The 26,082-nt window shown below is 36.2% G+C and overlaps 2 protein-coding genes across 3 annotated transcripts; both read left to right on the forward strand.

Annotated features, from left to right (window-relative positions):
- The first annotated feature begins 413 nt into the window (after positions 1-413).
- Positions 414-13,818, forward strand: LOC137404468 (carbohydrate sulfotransferase 15-like). Its single transcript, XM_068090680.1, has 9 exons — positions 414-502; positions 1,594-1,739; positions 6,637-6,770; positions 6,947-7,058; positions 7,682-7,820; positions 8,881-9,013; positions 9,896-10,091; positions 10,633-10,740; positions 13,202-13,818. Exons 1-9 carry the CDS (start codon positions 427-429, stop codon positions 13,418-13,420), a joined length of 1,263 nt encoding a protein of 420 aa, XP_067946781.1. The 5' UTR covers positions 414-426; the 3' UTR covers positions 13,421-13,818.
- A 5,793-nt stretch (positions 13,819-19,611) lies between these two features.
- On the forward strand, positions 19,612-25,451 carry LOC137404388 (mitotic spindle assembly checkpoint protein MAD2B-like). 2 transcript variants are annotated; one of them, XM_068090585.1, is made up of 2 exons: positions 19,612-19,760; positions 24,738-25,451. In XM_068090585.1, exon 2 carries the CDS (start codon positions 24,764-24,766, stop codon positions 25,358-25,360), a length of 597 nt encoding a protein of 198 aa, XP_067946686.1. In that variant the 5' UTR covers positions 19,612-19,760; positions 24,738-24,763; the 3' UTR covers positions 25,361-25,451. The 2 variants fall into 2 exon arrangements, with proteins under 2 accessions (XP_067946686.1, XP_067946685.1); XM_068090584.1 differs by having other exon boundaries at positions 24,753-25,451.
- Positions 25,452-26,082: the final 631 nt, after the last annotated feature.

Consider the following 26,082-nt stretch of genomic DNA (forward strand, 5'->3'; position numbering starts at 1 on the left):
GAATGCCTTCGCACTAATTTAGCAATGCAAAATGGTGTCGAATACATTTGGATTGGACTATCTTTGATTCGGAATGAAAGCAAGTTTGAAACCATTCAAAATATGAAAAAGCACTAGGCCTACATATCTTAAAAAAATGATCCGCTTGTTGGAGATAAACAGTGATAAAGCTTTATTCAAAGTCATACAAAGTACAAAACGCAGTTTAGCAGCAATAATGAGTGGATGGCATGAATGGTAAATCTAAGTGAGAGCTTAGCACGGTTTGCTGTCAGCCTATCAGCATCGTGACAACAATACATTTCACATCATGTTCTAATATCTTCGTAGATAAGTAGAGACGAAGCCTTAATTTCAATGGAACTATTATTCCATACACAAAGCCTGGTAATGGCTTTGCATATGGAGTCTGCTATTAGTAGACCGATGCTGACTTACTACGAGTGCGCAGTGCAGCACTCTAATTTTTCACTCCTAATAGAACACTGGCTACATCTGTCAGGTAAAACTTCAATTGTTTTAGCAAATGGTTACCTTGTTTGAACATACATTGAATATTATACATCTTGTTTTGTAGTACTGGTAATACATATTTGCTACATACTGCAGGGTTAACATTAGGATGAAAATAATATAAGCAAAAATACACATTTGATTAATAAGATTGAGGTTGATATAAAATAACAGCAACTAGTTCTAGCTGAAAAGTGTATTCAATCATAAAGACTCGCATAGTGCTGCCAAAATCATACTACAGGAGTCATATGGTCGGTTTTTTGGTTTTATGTAATACAATCTTTGCATGCTTTTCTCTAGCTAGACACCGTTGTTCATTATGCTGCGATCTTATGGCAGTTAAAGTTTAATAACAAAAGCATTTCGGGCAGGTTGATGCACCGAGACTTCTGAGATGCAAAATCCAGCCAAGATTTTACTTGTCTAGTACTACCAGCAGTGCCTAACATGCTCACATAGTGCTTGTCAGGTGTTATGCGCCATCTCATAACATTTCTGGCTACCAGCTAGGTAGTCCATAACAGTATTAGTGAACAGCTTGTAAAGTTCACAGGCTATAGGCGGTTGATTGATCTCTCCTGATGTTCTCAAAAATATAAAAAATACCAATTCACTTAATGGAGATTACACTTAGCTGCTATGAAAATGCTTCAAAAGTTTGTCAACTCGTTTTTCAGCAATTTACCGGTAGCAAAACAACACCTGCTCTTCAAGTCTTTTTCAAGTATTTTAAGTATTCGTGTCAAAACTTTAAATGACGAATCATATGATATCTAACATATGTCAAAACTTTGAATGGCGAATCATATGATATCTAATATACATCAAAACTCTGAATGGCGAATCATATGATATCTAATATACATCAAAACTTTGAATGGCGAATCATATGAGATCTAATATACGTCAAAACTTTAAATGGCAAATCATATGAGATCTAATATACGTCAAAACTTTGAATGGCGAATCATATGATATCTAATATACGTCAAAACTTTGAATGGCGAGTCATATGATATCTAATATACTCTTCTATTCATAACGTTTTATTGTAGCCCTTAATGTTTTTTGATGTAGTGATGTCTAAGAAAAATGCTTCACTTAAGCTACTGGGTCTGGCTGGATTGCTCCTTATGGTAAGATATGAATTTCAGCGATCACATTACAAAGAAAGAATAGACAACCCTACTTTGACTTTGATCCCTGACAAAGTCAAACCAAAGGTCAGTCAAAGATATACTAGTAATATGTAGTTTCGAATATAAACAGCTCCTGGCAAATTCAAACGCTAAATTAATCTGCTGTCACCATGCTGCTTTGTCTGACTGAATGTTTTTACTCATCAAACCATAGGCTCCGTCAGTATAAGAATCATCAATGTTTAGTTATAAAGGCTGTGGCTCGGCATTTTGTTAGAGCCAACCAAACAGAAGATTCAACTGGAAATCCTCAATTTGCTTGGCATCAGTGCTAAAAGTGGGACGTAGCCAGCGACTTCTTTTGAGTTGATGTTTATGTTAAAGGAATCTCAATAAAAGAAGCCGTAAAAATGAGGAAGTTTCATCGAATTTGTGTTCTCCGCAAACCATTTATATTTTTGGTCAATTTAAATTGATAAACTATTTAAAGAACATTTTGTAGGGAAACAATATACATGTAAGTTGAAACCATGGTACATTGCGAAAAAAGCTGGGCTACTTATAGTTTCATGACATCATGATATTGCTAATGGGAACCTAGTGTAGTCTGCAGCATGGTTAATATAATTATTCAGCCGAGCAGATAACTCCATTTTAAGTCAGTCTATGACAGTTCTCATAGCATGGACTTGTGCAAACTACAGCTCGCTTGCCACATCTGGCCCTTTCTACGCAAAAGTGTTAAGTGTTGAAGTTCAAAGTATTAAGTTACTTTCGTATCAACGTGGGCAAGTAAGTAAGTGAAGGTCACCGTTAACTCCATTACAACTGAGCAGAGTGTCGTAGTAAAGCTATTTAGTGTCGTAAATATGAAGCTATTGTGCCATAATTTATTCGATTTGGATTCGATTTACTAATTCAAAGTTCTATAAATATGAAGCTATTTAGTAGTACAAATTGGATCTCAGGCATTTCTGCAGAAAAGTTGCTATAATTTGCCTTTAAAATGTTTTAGAGCCCTAAATAAATATGCATTGGGAAGCTAAGAAATCTTTCTACAAGCTGATGTATTTTGCTTACAGTTGATATATGAAAAACTTATAGTCTGAGTTTCAATTTGTTGGAGCTATGAATTTATTTTTAATAGGCTAAACTTGAAAGCATTTTGGGATGGGAAGCATATATTTAATAACCTATATATAAATCTATATATAGATTGTCAAATATATTGGATAAATATATATCTATACTAGTTGAATGCTCAACGTTGCTTGGGTAATAAGTCTGCACAAAAAGTTTATTTTTATTTAACATATAACTACAGTTACCATTCTAATGTTCAAACTTTATATCATGCAGAAAATGTTTTGTGAAGGCCAAATAAATTGAGAAACAAAATAAAACAACTATAAATGTGTTTAAATGTAAATGTGAAAAAATTAGCAAGTAATAGCTAAATCAAGTCTGTTTTGCTATGATTACAATAAAATATGGTTTGGTAATGATGCAATTAATACAAATTGAGAAGACCAAATAAAAACCCTGAATATGTTGAATTAATAATAACAATTCATAATTCAGGCATAGAAGTGCGTGCGTGTATGGGCGTGTGCGCATGTGTAAAAAAGTTACTGTTGTAGCAGAAGCTATCCATCAAAAATGGTACTGGTACCTTTTGATACTGGTGCAAATGTAAAAATGAAATATCGAACTGTCCTTGTATGATACTTTGTCTGATCGAACGGAGAGAGAACCTAGAGGCTCCTTCTACTCGAGATAATGCAATTGTCCGCTGGAAAAGTATTAGCCTTTACCGATTTAACAATCCTACCTTACGAAAAACTGGAAATAGATGTGTAACGGAACATTTGAAATTGAAACAGCACATTTACAAATTACAAATTAAAAAAATTGGTAATGGTAGCAAAATATTGGTATTTAAACAATTTCAAAAAATAACAAATGTAAAAGATAATATTAGTTAATAATTAAAAGTGCACATTTAGCGTGTGCATACGGTACATGATAAGAGCAATAGAATGCTGAAATGGTTAAATGCGTGGTTTGAAACTTGCAGTTGCTATCTCCGTGAGTTCGAATCTAGAATGAAACAAATATTTAATTCCTAAATTTTAATAGCTATAGCTGGACATACCGAAGGACAGACGAACTTTAAGATTTATATATTTTTCAAAATTTATCATCTGTTTGCTGTCGTCTGTCCTTCGATATGTCCAGCTATAGCTATTAAAATCTTAAATATAAAATTCCGCATTTTGATGAATTTGAACTCACAGAAACTGCTTCTGCAAGTTTTTTAACCAATGTGCTCTACCACTGAGCTACGCAAGGCATATTGATCAAAGACATTATCATTTACCTTACCACATGCTAAATGGCGTATTACTTAAAACTCGTTGACACCTATTAACTCTATGGAACATGAGGCTTTCTTGCGTTTCGTGAAATTCTATTTTCGGTTTTTCGTAAGGTTTAATTGCTAAATTGCGGTGAAGGTCAATATTTTTCACGTAGATAATCGTATTATCTCGAGTAGGAATAACTTCTACATTCTCTCACCGTTCAGTCAGACAAAGACAGTCCAATATCCCATTTTTTTATTTGTACCAGTGTCAAGAGGTACATGTACCAGTATCATCGTATTCAAAGTTTTCATGGATAGCTTCTGATAGAACAGTAACCTTTTTATACACGCACACACGCACGCACACACACGCACGCGCACGCACGCGCACACACGCACACACACACACCCGCATGCACGCACACACGCCCACACGCACGCACTTTTATGCAAGATATGTTATTATTAATTTAACAGACCTATTCAGGATTTTTTTCAGTTCATTTTAATTGTATCATTACCAAATCATGTTTTATTGTGATTGTAGCAAAACAGACTTAATTTAGCTATCAACAGCTAATTATTTCACATTTACATTTGAACCCTTTCATAGCTGTTTTTTTTAAATTATTTGACCTGCTCAAAACATTTTCCTCACGATATGAAGTTTGAAAGTGACAGTTGTTTGACAAAGTTTGAAAACCTATACAGCTGTTTTTATTTTCTCTCATAATTTATTTCAACTACACAAAACCCTTTTCTCATGATATGAAGTTGGAAAGTTAGAATGGCAAATGTTGTTAGATATCAAATACAAATCAATTTTCTGTCCAAAGACTTTTTTATTATCCATAAAATGACGAGTGGTACAGCTAGTATAGATATATATATATATATCTGTCCGTCTGTACTTTTGTTTTGTGCTTCCGTTCGTCTAGTTAGTGTTGTATAAAAGACTCAACTATTGCTGTTTTCTTCTTTAACCCATGCACCACATTTTTACGAAAAAGATAGCACTCTTTGAATATTTACAGTGCTGTCTTTTTTTAATTATCAGCACCAGCTAATCGAAATATTTGATTTAGAGCATTTTACAATGAAAGAAACTTGGTGGCCCTTTAACAAAATTTATGTTTCTCATGTGGTTTCTGATAAAAATTACTTGCCTACCCCTGACATAGCTGCACAATGCCAATATTGAAAGCATCATGCATGCGTATTTGAAGGACACAGTCTCAACAATAACAACAGCAAGAACTTGAGATATTTACTGTTCTGTTTGTAACTGCTACTTAACAATGCAACTTAACTGTAATTTGCTACTTAACAATGCAATAACTCACATCTATTCCCTGGCTAATTGGGTCATGATCTCAGAAACCATGGTTAAGTCGGGTGTGTGAGATTTGGAGTTATCTACACTAGCAGAAGGAGAGTATTCTCACAGTTATTTTGCAAAAAGAATTTGATTCTAGCTCAATTACAGCAGTTTTTATTGGCAATAAACTGAATGCAGTTCACCATTAGTGCAAAACATAGTTCTAAGAAAACTGGCGTTAAAGTTCGAGAAACGAAAACCAATGCACAATTTTGTTTACATTTCAAAATGTCATAGCAACCAATATAAAGAAGTTGGGATGTTTATCTAGATTTCTGTATTTGTATCCACAAATTTTAAATTGAATTGAAAAATCTAAGCATAATTTAGCTGGCTGTCATAGAAATAGCTGTATATCTATCAGAAAATGTATTACTTATTCTTAATTTTGCAGATATTAAAAATGACTTGGCAGTATTGCGATTTTGGCCACAGCCATGGTATCGCCAACAAAATCATTAAAAAAATAATAACTGTAACATATTGCACACCATTGGACACTATATACTCCGATCTTGTAAATTCAAATAATTACCGGTATTCTTATAATTAAATCTTATAATAATCTTATAAAATCAAATAATTATTTTCATAATTAAATATTATAACAATCTTATACGAATCATTAGGAAAATATAATCGTCAATCCCTTTGCTTTTACTGCTTTCAACATCAGTTAGAATATCAAAGTACTCATTAAAAGTGTCCAAAATGTGAGAGCTATCTTTAAAATCGGCAAAAGAGAATCGATTGCTTTTATCGGACGCCATTTTTCAGTACTTCCTGTTTAGCATAGCAACGGTGTTAAGGTTTCTTTTCGAGGGTTAGAGACTTCAATTGGCTAAGCTGACATCCGATTAAAAAAGATCACTCTTTGATTGATCCAGATGCACGTGTTGCAAAAATCGTTACCAATATTATAAAATCAGTTAGCACAGTTTCAAAGTGGGATAACTAAACTTCGTGATTTGCGACTTAACCATGGTTTCTGAGATCGCAACCCAATTATCCATTGTAACTAAAACTACTGTTCTGGGAACTGTTGCATTAACCTTACAGGATAACCAACTTTGTGACAAAATGACTGAGTCACCACCATGTGATTACATGATGACGTTACAAGTTACAGCCGTAATAAAATGCACAGAGCTCATTCTATTATGCTATTAAATTAAACTCATTCTTTAAACATTTTTACACTATTTTTGAGAGTTTTCTATAATTTAATTTAATTTTAGATAGTGTACATTGATCTGTCTAATTGTCCCAAACCACACTACCTACCAGGATATAAGGCGCAATGCTGGCAAGAATGCGAACCAGGAGAGACGTGTCAGCCAGCAATTTCCTCCTCTGATGTCAATTCTACCAGGTCAATTACATTCTATCCAAACCCCTCAAGTAGTACGAAGTTATCTTAGGAAAAGGCGCAAGTGAATGCCTACTTATAAATCTGGTTGTAAACTCACATTGTAGTAGGCCTACTAAATAAAGCCATTCTACGAAAGTGTTTCATCTAGTTTAAGAACCTTGTCATATATTTAATAGACGCACTCTGAAATGTATCAGCAACCTAAACTTAGTTGGAGTGAGAAAGGCAGGCACATCTGATATTAAACAGTGGTTCAGGCATCGAGAGGATGTGTCAATTCGGCATGCAGTGAGTTCTAAATATACACTCACCTTTATAAGCTACTAATTTTCTGATAGAAATTTTATAGCGTGTAAGAGACATCAACAGCTCACGGTTTTGTACATCCTAAATATTGTCAAATGATTATACATGGTAATTGATTTGAATTGATAAAATAGTTATAGATGAATGATTAAATTAAAAGCTACCATCCACAGATGCACAATTTTTTTCACAAAATACTTCTATCCTTTGTGAGAATTTATTTTTTCTTTTCCTTTGAAAAATTCTGTGCTGTATTGCAAATAAATGTTGTTTGTGTCTAACAGTTGTTTCTAAACCTTTTAACTTCAATTTTCCAAATGTTTGTACCTACTTTGTATCACATATTTTCAAAGAGTGATTTTTTTAATCTCCTTTGTAAGTGTTTTGACAAGATATAGTTTTGGTAATTTAGGCGTGAATAGTTTGTAATTTGCAAGCTCATGATAAAACTCTTCCTTTTTAGTATTTCTTCAGGAAATATGAACATCTATTTCTTCTAAGCTCTGTTTTAGGATTTATCATATTTGCTTATAAACTATAATTTATATTTTACTAGTTTGGTGGTATTATTATTATTATTTTTAAAGAAGTGTAATATTTTGTAGGACTTTAGAATCAAAGATAGTGTGTGTCCCGTAAAGTTTTTCAGTGACTGTAATAACATTTGGGTTTGTGACCAACCAGAGCTAGACAGCAGAGTGTTCAACGCTGCCGCTCACAGGTCTTATTTACAGTCATCACCAGGTAGGTATCGTTGTTCGGCATCTTTACTAGTTCTTTCCAATTTTATACTATTTGAAAGTTTTCTTGTCTAAATGTTCTGAGGCAAAACAGCTTCACCGCTTTAAATAAACCTGCATGAATCTAGAAAAGCGATGAGATCGTTACAATGTATCGACAATAATTAACTCTTCCAGTAGATGCTTACGGCTGCAGAAGATATCCATGTTAGTTTTGGTTGGCATCTGTGTGTCTAGCTATATGTTGGAGAACGAAAGTTAATGAAAACTATGGTGTGTATGTTCTGTTTTGGCTTTGTTTATGGAGTACTTTATTGAGTTGCTGCCTAAAAAGGCAATGTCACTTTTGCTATTGTCAAGCTGACTCCACATTACTAGAATACTGGTTTTTCTCTTCATTATCTGTATACTTACATATAAATCTCAGTGTTTGTCCTTTTGTCTTTTTGCTAAAACCTGAGTTCAGTTATAGCAATAAAAATTTAGCAATGAAAAATCTGCGCAGCACTGGATTTGATCTCAGAACCTCCAGCTTTAGAGGCGACAAAGCTCACCATTAAACTACACGGAATAGAATGGATTTGTTAGGCAAATAGTCATTACATTGGATAAGATTCTCATGCTTACAGCGCCTGCTTGGAGTTAACAACTAGTACTGTTGACTATTACGTGTAACGATCGTTAAGCTGGCGCAAAATGCGGGTATTGTTTTAGTAAAGATTTTAGTAAAGGTCTAGTTTTCCAGTTAAGCTACTCAAACTCGCTAGGTAATTATTCTGTTACCCGTGTAACAGGGGGGAGGGAGGAGAGGGGGTAGTATCGTTAGTATTGTTATTCAGTTAGTATTGTCATAAATGCTACAATTACAATGTTTTAGTCATTGTATCTATTTTTTTGAAAGATTATAATGTGATAGTAATAGTGGAACTCTGAGATTTATATAAATATCGTTACTGCTAGTAAAAGAGGAACATAACACTAGGTATTGAATAGACCTGATATTTTTAAGATGATTTGCTGGTAGCTAAGCTATGGAACAATTTGTTTCTGCTCATTCTCCATAGGTAACCTACTGATCAACAACAAAGTGGCTAGGAATTCCACTCACATAACGATCACAACAGCCATGCAGTATTTAGGATTTATGTCAACACCTGAAACAAAGTTCTTCGTGCAGCTGAGAAACCCAAGTGATAGGTCAGTGTTGGTCGAGTGACCTGCGAGTGACGGGCAATAAGCGAATCATAAGCGAGTGATATGCTAACATAAAGCAAGTGATAAGCAAACCGTAAGCGTGTGATGAGCGAATCATAGGTGGGGGACGGGTGAATCGTTAGCGAGTGATGGATGAGTGTTGGGCAAGTGTTGGACGAGTGATGAACGAGTGATGGGCGAGCGATGTATGAGTGATGTAAGAGTGATGGATGAGTGATGTATGAGAGTGATGTAAGAGTGATGTATGAGTGATGTATGAGTGATGGACGAGTGATGGACGAGTGATGTAAGAGTGTTGGATGAGTGATGGGCAAGTGATGAACTAGTGATGGGCGAGCGATGTAAGAGCGTTGGATGAGTGTTGGGCGAGTGATGTACGAGTGATGTAAGAGTGATGAATGAGTGATGCATGAGTGATGTATGAGTGATGGACGAGTGATGGACGAGTGATGTAAGAGTGTTGGATGAGTGTTGAGCGCGTGATGGACGAGTGATGTAAGAGTGTTGGATGAGTGTTGGGCAAGTGATGGACGAGTGATGGACGAGTGATGGGCGAGCGATGTATAAGTGATGTAAGAGTGTTGGATGAGTGTTGGGCGAGTGATGGACGAGTGATGGGCGAGCAATGTATGAGTGATGTATGAGTGATGGATGAGTGATGTATGAGTGATGGGTGAGTGATGTAAGAGTGTTGGATGAGTGTTGGGCGAGTGATGAACGAGAGATGTAAGAGTGTTGGATGAGTGATGAATGAGTGATCGGCGAGTGATGGACGCGTTATAGTACATACTCATTCAAATACCTCTTCATGCAGGCTCATGCATGAGCTTCGGTGCATATGCAAGTGTGAACATCTTTTTGTAGAAGTATTTCCTACCTCTTCGAGTTTCATAAACCCAAGGGAGGAAACATTTTTTCCAACATGTCTGTACGGCAGATGGATGCAAAGTTTGTTGATGGCGTTATAAGGATGTATTTGAGCAAGCTAAAACGATGCATAGCTGAACACGGTGACTTCTACTGCGCATACCTATCGGACGGTATGGATGGTGATTTAAATGTAAGTTTATGGTAATTATTTAGTTTTTTGCTTTATCCATGCTTATCTAATCTTACTTCCTTATTCTCTTACCGACCCCCACTCCTCTCCGCACCTTTCTCTACCATTCACTTCTCCAATCAGTTAGCTCTTTTCTACTGATGTCCATAATTAAATTATGTTCTCCTTCTTGTTTTCCCCTTTTTCTATTTCTATGCTCTTTTCTCCCTTTCCTCTTTGCTTTTCCTCTTTGCCCCTGATTGTCTTCTTAACGAATTTTCTTCCGCACATCCTTCTCTCAGCATCCTCTTCCCATTCTGTCTCTTCTCTTTTTTCTTGCCCCAACCCTGCTCTTCTTCCTTACTTTTCCTTCATCTTTGTTCCTTTGAAATGTACCTCCCTTTAGCTCCCTCTTATCTTATTTCTACCTCCCCTTATCTTCTCTTCCCTTTCTTTCTTCATATGTATGTATTAAATGTTTACAAAAGCGTAACCTTGGCATCAGTTATGCTACTGAGGGTTTGAGCACATCCAATATAATATATAACAATTTACTTTGTAGTGCCTTCTACAACACAGCATGTACGTCGTATATATAAAAGAAGCTTTCAAGTTTATACCGAGAAAACAATTTCTCTTCACCACGACAGAAGAATATAGTGAAAATGAAGTAAGTTTACGTTTTAATACTTCCATTAAATTAATTCCATAGTTTCACGCAGTTACAGTTTGCTTGTAATTGCCTAAATTTTCTGCCTTCCTAATGAGTTAATATAGAGCCGATGCAAATGAGTAGCATACAAAGGTTACACGCAGCACCGACGTGGTAAACAGCTGCTTGTGTAATCTTAGTCAACCTTATCCATAAAAAAATGTTGTGGAATTATAGTCTTTGCTAATTTCATGATTCAGTGATGTAACCATAGACCTATTAACTATACTATATATGTATATATACAGTGAAACATGGATAACTCAAACTTCACGGGACCGAGCGAAAGTGTTTGAGTTATCAGAGCGTTCAAGTTATCAGAGCACAGTCACAAGTGAATGTATTTATCAGTAGATACATATACAAACTACATGTATATATAAAACTAAAGTATAGGTTGTTTGTTGTAAGTTAAAGGGCATCTGATGTAGAGTTTTAAAGTATTAATCAGAAAGTATAGATATTTTTATACACTTGAGATTTGTGTGTGGTTTTAGGTGATGTGACTGCCAGAACTTTTTCAGATTAAAATTGGCAAAACCTAATCGCGGTTAAAACGCTCAGAAGACATTTTTTCTTCTGAGTGTTTTACTCGAGATCAATTTTGCCAATTTTAATCTTAAAACGTCTTGTCAGTCACATCACCTAAAACTGCAAACAAATCTCAGCCCAATAGAAAAATATCTATTCTTTCTGATAATTTTTAAAACTGGACATAAGTAAACATTTATGACCAATGCAAAAAAGCATGCTTTACATCTGATCAGTTGTTTCATTTAAAAAACTTATCGAGTGTAGTCTGTGACAAGGTATTTTTTTGACAAAGATCAATAGTGTGACTTATTGTAGAAATAGATTTTAAACAGTTATTATAGTCCTTAAAAACTTGTTAGCCTTTTCCAACAAAATTTGCCCATCGATAGGTACGCCTGCATTACGCCCTTGTTTAAACCAAGTCAATAATACACCATCCAAATCACCGTGTGACGTTGAACGATCTCTTAGCCTTGATGAATTTTGGTCACATAACGATCTTATTCTTTCTTTTTGTTTAATCCATGTTGACACTGTACTTTTTGGAAGATTTTTTCTTTTTGATAATGCTGATAGCTTTTGTCCTGCTTCGATTTCCTCGAGTACTTTAAGTTTGTCAGAAGGTTTCCACACTTTTCTTTGCTTGCGTGATGCCATCGTAAAGCGGATGTCTGTTGTAGCGGACGCCAAGCCATGAGCCTATTTGTGACATTTTATCTTTATGTATCCGCATATAATCACTGTTACAATATGTTTTTTGCATGCCGTGTCTATCTTTATTAAATTTTTATCGCTAATACCTTCCAACGTTTATAGCTTGGCCGTAACTAAGCGAACGTCTTAGCGACCCTATTAATCATTTTTATACGATTTCTTTTTCGGTTCCATTATACGGTACGGGGGAAATTATACGTACACTATACGCGTACTAAAAGCGCTTTCGTTAAGACAGCAGAGTAGTCTCAGCTCCGCGACTAGTGGAAACTCCTTCGAAATAAATTGAACGGAAACTGTTTGTGAATTCGGCAAAAAACTGTTCGAGTTAACGGTGCCGAGGTCGAGTTATATAAAGCCATTTATCATTGCGTGGGAACGGACCAAGTAAATCCATTCGAGTTAACCATGTGTTCGCTATATCCGAGGGCGAGTTATCCATGTTTCACTGCAGTTAATAGGTTTATGGATGTAACTTAGTGAATTCCAAGTTTACTAGCACTCAGTATAACACGTGCCAGGAACCAGGTTCAATGCATGGGATGAGACATACCCTAGCAATTAGAATTAAAAGGCCCAAACAACCATGTTTTAAAATAGACCAAACACAAGCATTATCACGGATTTCTTACTCTGCAGGCACTAACCATGTAGCTAGTAGTAAAACAGACCTCACATGCAGTGTTTTAGTGTTAGTGAGTGTGTATAGACAATTTACTTATGTCATATCATATGCTACATCTTAATAGCAGTTAATTGCTAATTTTAAGTTAATTGCTAATTGCTAATAATTTAAAAATTCCTACCCATAAGAAAATGCTTGGTCAAGTTTGTTACACTCACTGAAGATAGCAAAGTTAACAGGATGTTGAAAGTTACAATATTAGCCTTTGTCCAATGAAGCTGCCCTCTTGTACATAGTATGAGTAGTAGCCATTTTAGTGTAGCTACACCTTGAAGGCTTTCCTTAATATTAAATAGTTATGTTACGCGAGTAAGTAAAAGGCCATAACTCCTCAGCTTTAGAAGGACAATATGCTGTGTATTTGGTTCAATTAGTAGATATTGTTTGAAGGACTTATATTTGATAAAATGTTGTAGAAAATAAAAAATTATTTTTATATGCTAGACAATTCAGGTGGATCATAAGGAATGGTTTTTGTATTTTCAGCCTAAATTAATACGAAAAATCATGGAAGAGTTCTATGAGCTCCCCTTTAGAGAAGACGCTCGTAATGACAATCCAAAAGTTCGAAATCCTGGCAAGAAAAGTTCAATTTGGCCAAGTACACTCAAGTTGCTGGACAGGTTTTATGAACCATATAATAAGGAACTGGCTGAGCTGCTTGGAGATCAGAAGTGGCTATTCCAAAAAGACAGAGACGCGTAACTAAGGATAAACTATTATCAGTTTTATTATTCACATTGTTTAAGAGTGCATCTTGCAATCAAAGGTTTGATAATAAATGAAACAAATTAGTAGTTTCTGTCCATGTAATCCATAAACTCCTATGGTTCTGAAGTTAAGCGCTATAGCAGTACATAATCTGAGTTTACATGGCATAAGGTAGGGTTCCTGGTTGTGCGAGCCTATTTCAAACAATCAAGTAATAGGAAACATTTATTGTAGGTGCGTTAAAGTTTAAAAAAGACGAACATGAAAAATTAATATATTCGACTATTGATCGATTTATATTTTATTTTTGTCTTTGACAAAAATGTGGTTCATTTTATTTTCCTTACTGATTGATATAAATATGTAAATTCTTCACAAATGCATGAATGAATTTGAATGTCACATAATTTATTGGTAAGAGAAAAGTGTGAGCTGCAGCATTGCATTATAATCCAACTAGCTTTTGCTATAAATAAAACTATGTTGTATTGCATTAGCGCTGATAACTGAAGTTGATGATAATTTGCAGATTAATTCAAATATGATAGCGTCAAAAAAAATTCCAAAAAGCGCCTTAAAGATTCTTTCAGTTTTTTAAAGTATCGCTAATGAGCAGAGATTACAACAAACAAAAGAGTTTTTTAAATAACTAAATAATACATTGTATTGATATTTTTTATGGTTTTAAGCGATGTAGTACCACAAACATACTCTTCCAATATTTTGAAGTTGGTATGAATCTATGAATTGAATGCCCGATGACATGTTGTTATAGGTAGATATGGAAAATTATGTTATGCATAACTAATTCGAATCCACACACAACATCAGTGTTGAATTTGCTTTGTTGTTTTATTCTATTTTAACAATGTTCATTTTGTGCAGTTTTGCTTGGCTTGTGGTAACTAATTTGATTATTAGTGATTTGGGTACTGGTGAAGATGTTAAGCTATGGTAAGCGATGCTGACATTTACCAGTAAAAGTTACTTCTTCATTCTGTAAGTCAAACAATTAAAATGCACAACTAACAAAATCTAAACAATAATATTAACGACAAAAGGTTAGAATAGCTAATGAAAGTTACATTCTTACTTGAACAGTTGTTCATGTTTGTTTGCTTAGTCCTATACGTCAGTGAGTCTCAGCAGTCCAATGAGAGTTGTGACAGTCTATAGATGAAGAGTTTTAGCATGTAGTGGATAAAAACTCCACAGGCTAGAGAAAAAGAGAGGCTTCTAAGCAGGCAGAAGGGAGAGCACCTAAGCAGGCTCTCAAGAAAAAGGCTGAGTCATTGGAGCTGCTCTTTTTTTATACATGTCTAGCATGTGGGAAGGCTAGCCTGTGGGAGTAGGTTGAGTGTTAAGGTTCAATGCTTTATGTGAGGTGTGCGAAGATATTTGGTTTGCATAGGTCTTCAGCTGATGTATGTAATGTAGGCATCTCGGGTAGAACTCGTGACTTACTCCTGGTATCTAGGTCGTGACTGACAGAGAATGGCTGGTCTGAATCCGCGTAATCATTTGATTTGTCTTCAATGTTTCTTCATTGGTTTTCTTGAGGTGGTTGGTAGATTTAATTGCTTCTACATCTCTTTGGCGGTTTATCCAGCTGGTGTTGACGTAATTTTGATGATTGATCCCTCCCACTTTAGAGTTTCTAATTTGCTTTTTTTATTTCGGGATCTTTTGATGTCTTTGGGCGTCTTGCTGCTTGTACTATTCCATGCTTATTTTGTGGTTTGGCTGCATTTCTTGTTGGTATGTTGTTTTCATGATATTTCCATACAACAAGCAGCACACCGCAGCAAAAGCTTAGGCTCGTCTGCTGGCACCAGAAAGTTGCTGGATATTTTCTGAACAGATAACTCCCAACGAAGGATTTGCCGACGAGGAGAAATCGGGTTCTACCCGATTCCCATTATGTTACGTACATACCTACCAACTCTCACGCATTGGGCGTGAGACACACAATCACCCAAAGAAAAAATGAAAATGCGTGAGATTTTTGCCCCAGTTTCCACAAAATATATATACTATCATTGATACATCAATTAACCCAAAACCAAAACTCACGCATTGCCCCACTCTTGGGTTGGCAGGTCTGGTTACGTATAATATTGTATTAGATGAATACAGACCTGCCAACTCTGGAGTGGGGAAAGGAGTGAGAGTCTATTTTGGGGGCAATGAAAACGCGAGGGCTTGATAAGTGGGGTAAATTTTCATCTACTATATAAACGGCAATCGTTGTCTGTCTATCTGTCTGTGTATGTGTCCGCCTTATAGAGTACCGTACTTTTCGGACTATTCGCCACTACTATGTATCTAGGGCGCATTAACGGAAATCTCAGGCTAGTACACGCTTCTATACATAACCTATTCATCGTTTGCCGTTTTCACACAAAAATGACGTACAGTAATAATTACAACGCTATGGCTTTCTTTTAGCTTCATGACACGCGATGCTTTTTGTCCTCGACGTATTAGGGCTAATTTGTTTTCGGCAAAACGATATCGACAATAGACTCTCTCGATATTAGAATTTGGTGATTAAATTTTATTAACTCTATGAAACTTTGTGTCTTCACAAAAACTATGCCGTTTTTGTGAAGTTCAAGGTTAGTTAAGGTTCAAGTTTTAGCTATGGTTCAATTGCTAAATCACTGTTAAGGTCATCGCTTTTCACGCGGACAATTGTATTACTTATCTCGAGCAGGAATAGCGTCTAGATTCTCTCACCTTCGATCAGACAAAGACACTACAATATTTTGTTTTTACATAACATATCGTCATACCAGTATCGTCGTACTCAGAGTTTTGATGGATAGCTGTTGGTGGAACAGTAACTTTTTTATACACACATTTCTATGCAAGAATTGTTATTATTAATTAAACATAATCACAAATTTTATTTTCTCAGTTTGTATTAATTGTATCATTACCGAATCATCTCATTTTGTAATCGTAGCAAAACAGACTCAATTTAGCTATTACTTGCTAATTATTTCACTGTTACATCTAAACCATTTTATAGTCGCTTTATTTTTACAATTTATTTGACCTGCACGAAACATTTTTCTCATGAGATGAAGTTTAAAAGTTGTTTGACAAAGTAAGTTTGAAAACCTTTACAGTTAGGTAGAATGGCAAATGTTGTTATATGTCAAATACAAATCGATTTTCTGTTCAGTGTTTTCTATTACCCGGGCAACACTGGGTTGTACAGCTAAATGTATTAGCTTACACATCTTTCCTTTTAAACCTAACCAATTAGTTTTCGTAATTGATTTCACATTTTACAACAAACATTTGTAAGATTACTGTAAGATTTATCGTGTAAGATTGCAAGTATCAATTATTCTCCACTCTCTTATATTTACATACATTTACATACTTTGAGAAATATATACATGTATATAGATATATAAATTTAAATTCTCTTATTACATTTATAAACTTCTTATGATCTTTGAAGTTAATAATATAAGTTTTTTAAAGTTTGTTTCATCGTTGTTATTATTTCAACTCACATTCTTTTAAACATAAATTGAGTATCGTGTTTGAACTTCAAACATTATTCATTTTCCTATCACTGTTATTATTACTTGATTAGTTTCTAATCTTTATTATTAATATTATTCTTTTATTCAACCATTTTTGGCAGACATTGTTTTAATAAAATTTCAACTACAAAATACTATGATATTCTGTCATATTTTTTAGTATCGTCGTATTCAAAGAATTGATGGATAGTTTCTGGTGGGACAGTAACCTTTTTACACCCACACGTTTTTATGCAAGAATTGCTACTATTAATTCAACCTATTCATGAATTTTATTTTGTTTTCTCAGTTTGTATTAATTGTATCATTAACATATCATCTTTTATTGTAATTGTTGCAAAACCGACTTAATTTAATTATTACTTGCTAATTATTTGAAATTTACCTCTAATCCCTTTTACAATTGTTTTATTTTTTTTTAATTTATTAGACTGGCAGAAAACCTTTTCCTCATGATATGAAGTTTGAAAGTTACAGTTGTTTGACAAAGTTTGATAAACTTTACAGCTGTTTTTTTCTCTCAAATTATTTTAACTACACAAAACACTTCTTTCATAATATGTAGATTGAAAGTTAGAATGGCAAATGTTGTTATATGTTAAATACAAATCAATTTTCTGGGCAAAGACTTTTTTTACTACCAGGGCAACGCCGGGTAGCACAGCTAGGCTTGGGGCCGTGGCGTCACTCGGGATTGCGCCGGAGATCTTTTTCGCCCCGAGTACAGTGAGAATCTCCAGGCGTGGCTTTCCGGATGAATGAGTTGGCAAGTGCGAGGCGATTTATTGCAAAGCGATTGAGTGCTAGGCGATTGATTGCGAGTGCGAGGCGATTGGTTGCGAGACGATTGGTTGCGAGTGCAAGACGAGTGCGAGGCGATTGATTGCGAAGCGAGTGCAAGGCGATTGATTACGAGGCGAGGTGATTGCAAGGCGAGTGCGAGGCGACTGATTGCGAGAAGAGTACAAGGCGATTGATTGCGAGGTGGGTGCGGGCCGATTGATTGCAAGGCGATTGATTGCGAGTGCGATGCGATTGATTGCGAGTGCGAAGCGATTGATTGTGAGGCGAGTGCAAGAGCGCGATTGTCAACTGCTCGGCGGATAAAGACTGGTCAGCCGAGGCGGGAGCTCAGCGGCAGAAGTGCGTGATCGTCAACTGCAAATATAGACGGGTATGAACGGATGCATGAATCTAGACACATGAATCTAGAATATTTACTAGATTTTACACGCATCTAGCTGTAAGACACGTTGCAGTTTTCCATTGTTTTCCCCAACATTGACATGTATATGTGGCCATATGTGCATGCCTACTCTGATCAGGACAACAATTTCAGTAGAATGCTTATTTGGAGTTGTTTTACAGTATGAAAGACAACTCTCAATAAACCTTATGCTGCACGTGAATCTGTTCCTGTAGGCGGGTAATGCAGCTAGTAGCGTATAAAAAAACCACAGCGACAGATAATATAACTCCATATGGAAACCACATGTCGCGGAGGTGGAGCTTATTGATAGATGAGAATGCCACAAATATGTTTATACATAGTTGCTTTTTAGTAGTAAGTATATGATTACTATTTGAAGATTGGGGCAAAAAACAGGTTTGTTTGGGTAAATGGGGCAATTGCGTGACACGGCCGTGAGATGCGTGAGGCATGGGGCAATTGCGTGAGTCTCACGCCCAATGCGTGAGAGTTGGCAGGTATGGATGAATATCTAATTTTTTTTTATATTTGAATGATAATCTAAGCATATTAATGCTGTTAAAAATATAAATTAATCGTTTTTCTTGCTTTTCAAAACTAATTTACTCTAGAATGAGATTACGTCAAAGTATTATGACCTATAGGTCCTTTCGTTGCCATGTGTGTTTATAGATATTCTGTAATAACATTTTGTAACGTATTTACCATTGTATTGCACGTGTATTACTTTAAGTGTATGCAACACAAAATTTGTGAAGTCTTTGTTAGTTTCCGGGCATCTAGAGTCGTGTAGCGCACGGCTCTGTGAGCTGAGCTATTTCCTACTGCACATGTACATACGTACTGTATGAACCTTTATGACCTTAAAAAGGAGTTATCTTTCCATCATCTAGAGATTAGCTTTGTTTCCCGTGTCAATTGTTAGTCATCACTCTCTACGTCTATAGTGCGGCCTAATAATAATCAGGAATTTTCGTCATCGATGGAATGCTATGGTGCGATTTCTATTACACTACAGTGTATAGCTGAAGTTATGGCTTGATTTAAGGTATACCCTTTGAGTGCGTGGTATTCAAGACTTGTTAATTTTGCGTTAGTAAATCTTATAGATTAATAAGGAAGCAAGGCTATAAATATCAGCCCATACGTGATAGTGTGATTTTTGGGCTAGTTTATAGAGACAACTACTTGCCGCCCGTAAAGCTGTGTTTAGCCTGTCTCGAACGAAACCGGTGAATTACAATCTAATTTGCCAATTGTGTATGTTGCCTGAATGTAATTCTCGCGCACGTTCCGGCTAAAATCTTTATAGTTTACATATATAAGCTATAAACAAAATGTTTGGCGAATAATCTTCACAAGTTTGTCTACGATGTTTTAGACTACGGCTTCTGTAGCGACCAACCTACAATTAATGCTAAAATGAATGAATCAGTCAGTGGATGGTTGCGATAAAACGTGTGCGTTTCCTTGAGAACCTTTTACGATCATTGTTAAATCCTTATTGAAGAAATACACGAAGGCACATCAAAACGAACAAAAATTGATTTGAAAAAGTAAGGTAAGCATCACCGAGATAAATTTAGGCTGGGTGTCATCATTGCATCATGCAAGTACGCGTATATGTATCTTAACGCTGATTGCGTTAGTTTTGTATCATTTTAAACATCAATCAATTGGTTGTGAAATGAATTATTTGTGCTTAATTCAACGTTTACTGTTGCAGTTTTTGAGCTCTTATCCATTTACGTAACTAACTGGTTTTGGGACAGGCTTCTCTATCTTTGTAAATATGTAGCAGTCTTTTATTGTGTCTATTTACACTTTGTAGACCCAAGTGATATACGGTTAGTTTTTGGACGTGCAATTTTTTTCATCACAATAATGGTGATCTGCAATAATCTTGGTTGTTCTGATTGGCAACATATGCGTACTGGTTACAGTTTACAACGGTGCTTCTAGTCAATGACTATAAGCACCTAATATAGTGTCCCCTATGCAAATGGCAGACACCCTATTAGGTATGGGTATAACAGAGTGCAGGTCTGCTGGTTTTCAAGATATCGTAACAGCACTGTATAACTGGTCTGTCCAATGGAGCATGACTTTTAGCCCTACCAAATGTGTTCATATGGAGGGGGGAAAGGACTTTCCCAGTTTTATTTTAAAGCTAAATTGCCCCCTATCCCACAAGCCAACAATGTAAGATAGTTAGGCGTCTTTATAGCACCTAATATCAAATTAAATGATAAAAATGCTATATGCTATGATAGATTTAATAGCATTTTGCGGCTATCTTAACACGACTTCAATGAATCAATGTTCATAGCTCCACTTCTATTGCACATAAGAAGCTATTTTTGGGTGAAAACTGTAGCAAACATACTAGTGAGTGCAATGAGCTTTTATGCAAGTTTGCTAAATACGGATATAAAATGAATGAAATAAAATGAAATGCCAATAAATTGCAAAAAAGGACACAGGCTGTAATATCACCCAGGTCAATTGCAAGCAATAGATATCAACTGGTAGAGATATGTCTCGGTTTTTGATGCATATTTATTATGTTGTTTGTGTGCTCATTGTTGGTTGCTCGTAAGTACAGATCGAAAAAAGGGAACACACAGCGAGAAGAAATGGAACTTTATTAAATTTTGTAACCGGAAGAGAGAGACAGGAAACTTTCAGTGTAATAATAACACGAATAGAAAATATTGCCGCATTACTTCTACGCAATTATAATATTGTAAACATAATATATTTTTGGATTGTTATTAAACACCCCCCCCCCCCTCCTCAATCCAACATATATTATCGTGGCCATTATGTCGGTGAGGGTAGCGTTGGTGTATCGAGCATCTGTATTTTGTGGCGGGATACTGGTTTGGTCATAGAGTCCGCTGGATTATTTAAGTGTGCATACCCATTTTCCTCCTATTGCCGTCCTGTCATCGGGTAAGGTGGTGAGTTCCCTTGTGTTGTTGTCGAGAAGTGTTGATATTTCTTTGTCCATTGCAGTACACCATTTATCGGAGTTCTCTGAGTTTATTGCTTCATTGTATGTAGTGGGTATCTGCTGCGTCGTGCTGTAGGCGTATTCCACAGTTGCTGTCTTAGTGTGGTAATCAGCTAGGTAGCTTGGTGGTCAAGTTACTCGCTCATGTCTGCCTTGTGATATAGGTTGTGGCAGAGATGGTGTAGTGAGTGGTAATGATTCAGTTGAACCGTGAGTTGACTCAGTTGAGTCAGTCTGGGGCTCAGTTGAACCGTGTGTGGCCTCAGTTGAGTCAGTCTGTGGCTCAGTTGAACCGTGTGTGGTCTCAGTTGAGTCGGTCTGTGGCTCAGTTGAACCGCATGTGCTTCAGTTGAGTCAGTCTGTGTCTCAGTACTGTAGGAAGGTTCAGTAGTTTCATAGTCATAGTCAGGGTTGGTTGCAGTGTCGTGTACAATAATGTTTCTTGTGGTGAAAAAGCTGTGGTTTAGATTGTTCATTACGTAGAATCCTTTATTACGCAGGTTTACACCTAGGTAGGTTGCCAGTTGGCCTTGATTGTTCAGTTTAGATTTGTGACCTTCGATGTAGAATGTGCATTGTGATCCGAAACGATGTACGTTTCTCAAGTCTGGTTGCTTGTCAGTGAACAGTTGATAAGCTGAGCTGTTGGTTCTGCGCTGGTATGCTCTGTTTCTAAGGTATTGAGAGTGTCTAACAGCGTAAGTCCAATAGTTCTTTGGTAATCCTGCATCAGTGTTGAGACATCTGGCCATTTCCATGAGTGTTCTCCATGAATGTTCAACTTTACCATTTTTGTAAGGTGTGTATGGAGTAGATGTAGTGTATTTTATTCCTCTTGCTAGTAGAATGTCCTGGAAATTTTTGCTCAGGTACTCCGTGCCATTGTCCAGTTGGAGGTTTGGTAGTGCTGGGGGTGGTAGTTGTTGTGGTTTGATGTAGATAGTATTATTATAATACTACCTACATCAAACCACAACAACTACCATCCCCAGCACTACCAAACCTCCAACTGGACATACTAATAGCAGTAGATTTGCTAATAATTTAAAAATTCCTACCGCTAAGAAAATGCTCGGTCAAGTTTGTTACACTCACTGAAGATAGCAAAGCTAACAGGATGTTGAAAGTTACAATATTAGCCTTTGTCCAATGAAGCTGCCCTCTCTTAAGGACAGCTATAATAGCTGTCCTTCTTTGATGATGTTGAAGTGTACACTGTGGGAAATGAGTTCAGAGTGTTTAGGTGTGAATGTGATCCTGGCGCCCGAGTCAGTTGCTGCCCGTACAGAGAAGAGATTAGTAGGAAATGTCGGAGCAAGTAGGGTGTCTTTGAGTTTGATCTGTCGTTCAGTACCTTGGTTGTCAATGACTGTGAAAACAGCCACTCCTCGTGCAGTAGCCAGTTGGTTGCTCCTTCGTCCATTGGCTAGTTCGAGGTAGTGTTTGTCTGGTACAAGTAGTTAGTGTCAAATGTGATGAATTTGTCAGGATTGTTGACAATGTGTGAGGTTGCGCCACAGTCGACCAGTAGTTTGTCCGTCATGTGACTGGTCTTGTCAGTAGCAGTGCAGGTCTTAGTAATGAATGTGATGTCAGGTTGATGGCATTGTGCAGTAGCCGTTTTGTGTTCAGTAGTAGGTTTGGAGTTGTCCCGCTTTTTTTTGAAGCAAACTTTAGCAATGTGCCCTTTTTGGTGGCAGTAGTTGCAGTTCAGTTTAGTCTTAGAGTAGCAGTTTTTTGTTGTGTGAATAGTGTTGCCACAGGCCAAACACATGTTGTTGTTGTTGCTTGATGTAGGTCTGCTTGGTGAATGATGAGGTTGATGTCTTCTAGTATGAGATGTTGTTGTCTTCATGGCGGTAGTAGTAGTAGGTCGTAGATTGTCTGTATTGGCAAAGTCTTGTAGTGCTGCTTTAAAGTTCGATAGAGATTTGTGTTGGTTCAGTTGAGTGTGTACGACTACGAATGGTTTGAAGGAGTTTGGTAGTCCTTTTAAAATCATAGCTATTAATAAGTTGTCAGAGATTGTCTCGTCTGCTGTTTTGAGTCCAGTCGATGCTTTTTCGGTCCTAATAATGTAGTCAGTAATGCGTTCAGTCTCAGTCATCTTAGCGTAGTCAGTTCTTCATATAGAGTTAGTAGAGGTGTTTCAGTGCTTATGTAGTGTCGTCGGAGTGTGGCCAGGGCAGCTCTGCCATTATTCTTATTGTCATTCATTATTAGTTCCAGTGATTTCTCGTCTAGTACCTGAGTAAGTTCGGCGTATGCTCTTCGGTTCTTGCCGGCGAAGTCCATGTCGTCTTCTTCATTTTCTTCTTTTGGCTCGATGGCCTTAACCAGCTTTTCGTCTATGGTGTATAGGTAGTTGATGAATTTTATCTCCCATACGTTGTATGAGTCACTATTACCGTCGAAAATTGCCCTCCTGGGCTCATAACCTGTTGTTTGTGTGCTCATTGTTGGTTGCTCGTAAATACAGATCGAAAAAAGGGAGCACGCAGCAAGAAGAAATGGAACTTTATTAAATTTTGTAACGGAAGAGAGAGGCAGGAAACTTTCAGTGTAATAATAACACGAATAGAAAATATTGCCGAATTACTTCTACGCAATTATAATATTGTAAACATAATATATTTTTGGATTGTTATTCAACATATTAAGAGATATTTGACAAGTTAGAGGTAAGTTAGCATATTTATTGCATTCAAAATGTTTAATATCTGTCCATTGGGAAAAGGAGGGCAAAATATAGGCGACATTCGCTTCGCCCGTAATATGGCTAAATTTATCTTGCGACAATTCTGACGAGCCATTTGAAAAATAAACCGCCAGCCTCTATTTGAACACTGTCTTCAATTGACCGCCACCATAACGGAGAGGTTGAAAAATAGAGCGCCATGGCGTTCAATTAGAGGTTTTACGGTAATAATAAAAATTCTTGCATAGAAGTGTGTGTGTATAAAATAGGTTACTGTTCCATCAGAAGCAATCTATCAAAACTTCTCTCATGATATGCAGTTTAAAAGTTAAAATGGCAAATGTTGTTATATATGTTAAATACAAATCAATTTTCTGACCAAAGACTTTTTTATTACCCGAGCAATGCAAGGTAGCACAGCTAGTATAGATATATATTTACATATATACTGTACCTGATATAGACCTGATGTATAGGTATATAAATATATATCAGACCTGATATATATATTTATATATAATATATATATATAAATATATACTTATATATATAATGACTTGCGTCAGCGCTGTTGATTCAGCAAAAACATATTTTCCTACATTTATTATGTTTTATATTTGTTTGTGTAGTAATGTGGCAGATACCAAGATTTCCTGTGGCCCACACATTAGTTTGTGCATAACATTGTCATTTTGAATTTGGATAATGAGTAATTCGGCATCAACTATTTGATGTGTTGGCTGCATCATCAGAGTTCATGTTGTCGAGTAGATTAATCTTGACGTATTTTGCGGGTTGATCATATTTAATTTTACGCGAATCAGCTAATAATTTTTTAGCTGATTCCACGATGGCAACACCTTTGGAGAAAACAGTAGAGCGGATGGCCAAAGACATTTTCAGTGATTTCTTAACAATTGCAATTCACAGTTTGCTACACAGCCGTCAAGTCTATCCTGTGGGGGCATTCAAGTTACGACAGAAATTCAATATTCCTGTTCAAATCTGCTATCATCCAGAAGTGTTTGCATACATTACAGAGGTGGTCACAAGCATTTCCGAAGTACTTCAAAATAAAAAGTTTCATGCATTGAATATGTTCATTGGTACTTCAAAAACAGATTGGGAGCGGATAACCATTCGTCTCCTTGCGCTTGATAGCGTTAAGACCCAGTCTCAATTGACCACCTTCACATCGTCCCTGAAAGCTTGTCTCCTCAAGCTGTCAATTATTGACACTTACCTTCAGCGACATGTCTCTGATGATATCACTTGGAGAATAGAAATAGAGGCTGATAGCAAGGAAATAGAGCTCAATCATGCCGACTGGATGAAGACTGGAACAGACAGTTATGATAAGAGTGATCATGTAGCAAAACTCATTCCATTGAAAACTGTTTCTATAGATTGTATGAAATTAGAAATGTTCATTACAAAGTTAACCTAGCATTCTCAAATTTTGATGTTAATTATTGTTTCGAAATATTCATCTACTTTTTCAGCATTTAATTTTAATTAAAAAACCATACAGATGGTGACTTGTTGTTAATTGAAAATGTTCTACTTATGCAAGCATTTGTTCTCTGCTCATCGAATGATCAAGAATTAGCGCTTGAAATATATGCTTTTACTGCCTTTTTATATTTTGCTTGCAGGAAAGTAATATCATATGTGCACTTAAATGCGACGGCCAAGACACATACAAAAATAGGGTATTGCCAGTTTTCCCTCGAAGATCTGTTCTTGATACAAGAGTTGATTTCATACAAGACCTTGTCCTATAATTCATAGAAAGATCAGTAGGGAGTTTAATGAACTGGTTATATTATATAATTTCTATTGTTTGGGGTGTGAGTAACCTCAGTAGTCAAATGTCGCGGTGATTAAACGTATCACTATACCACTATCACGCATGTATCGGTTGTGACTTCGTAACTACTGTAACTATGTAATAGTGTATTCTCCTTTGTAATCGCATTTTAAGGTCTCTTAGAATGAAGGTCAGACATGCTTCAGCGGATTCCGCAATTATGATAGAATCCTCAATGATAGGATCACTGCTATATTGATTAAAACCATTATCTTATGCTATTTATTAACTTTGGCTCGTAATCTGTGCATGGACTTTGCGTGTGAACTCAAAGTTCTAATCTTTGCCTACTTTTTGGC

This window comes from Watersipora subatra, chromosome 9 (assembly GCF_963576615.1).
Source record: "Watersipora subatra chromosome 9, tzWatSuba1.1, whole genome shotgun sequence".
Lineage (NCBI taxonomy): Eukaryota > Metazoa > Bryozoa > Gymnolaemata > Cheilostomatida > Watersiporidae > Watersipora > Watersipora subatra.

Coding starts and splice junctions, on each gene's coding strand:
- LOC137404388 (XM_068090585.1), top strand. CDS start 24,764: ATGGCAACACCTTTGGAGAAAACAGTAGAGCGGATGGCCAAAGACATT.
- LOC137404468 (XM_068090680.1), top strand. CDS start 427: ATGCTGACTTACTACGAGTGCGCAGTGCAGCACTCTAATTTTTCACTC. Junction 7,821..8,880: donor TTATTTACAGTCATCACCAG/GTAGGTATCGTT, acceptor CATTCTCCATAG/GTAACCTACTGATCAACAAC. Junction 10,092..10,632: donor GTATGGATGGTGATTTAAAT/GTAAGTTTATGG, acceptor TTTACTTTGTAG/TGCCTTCTACAACACAGCAT.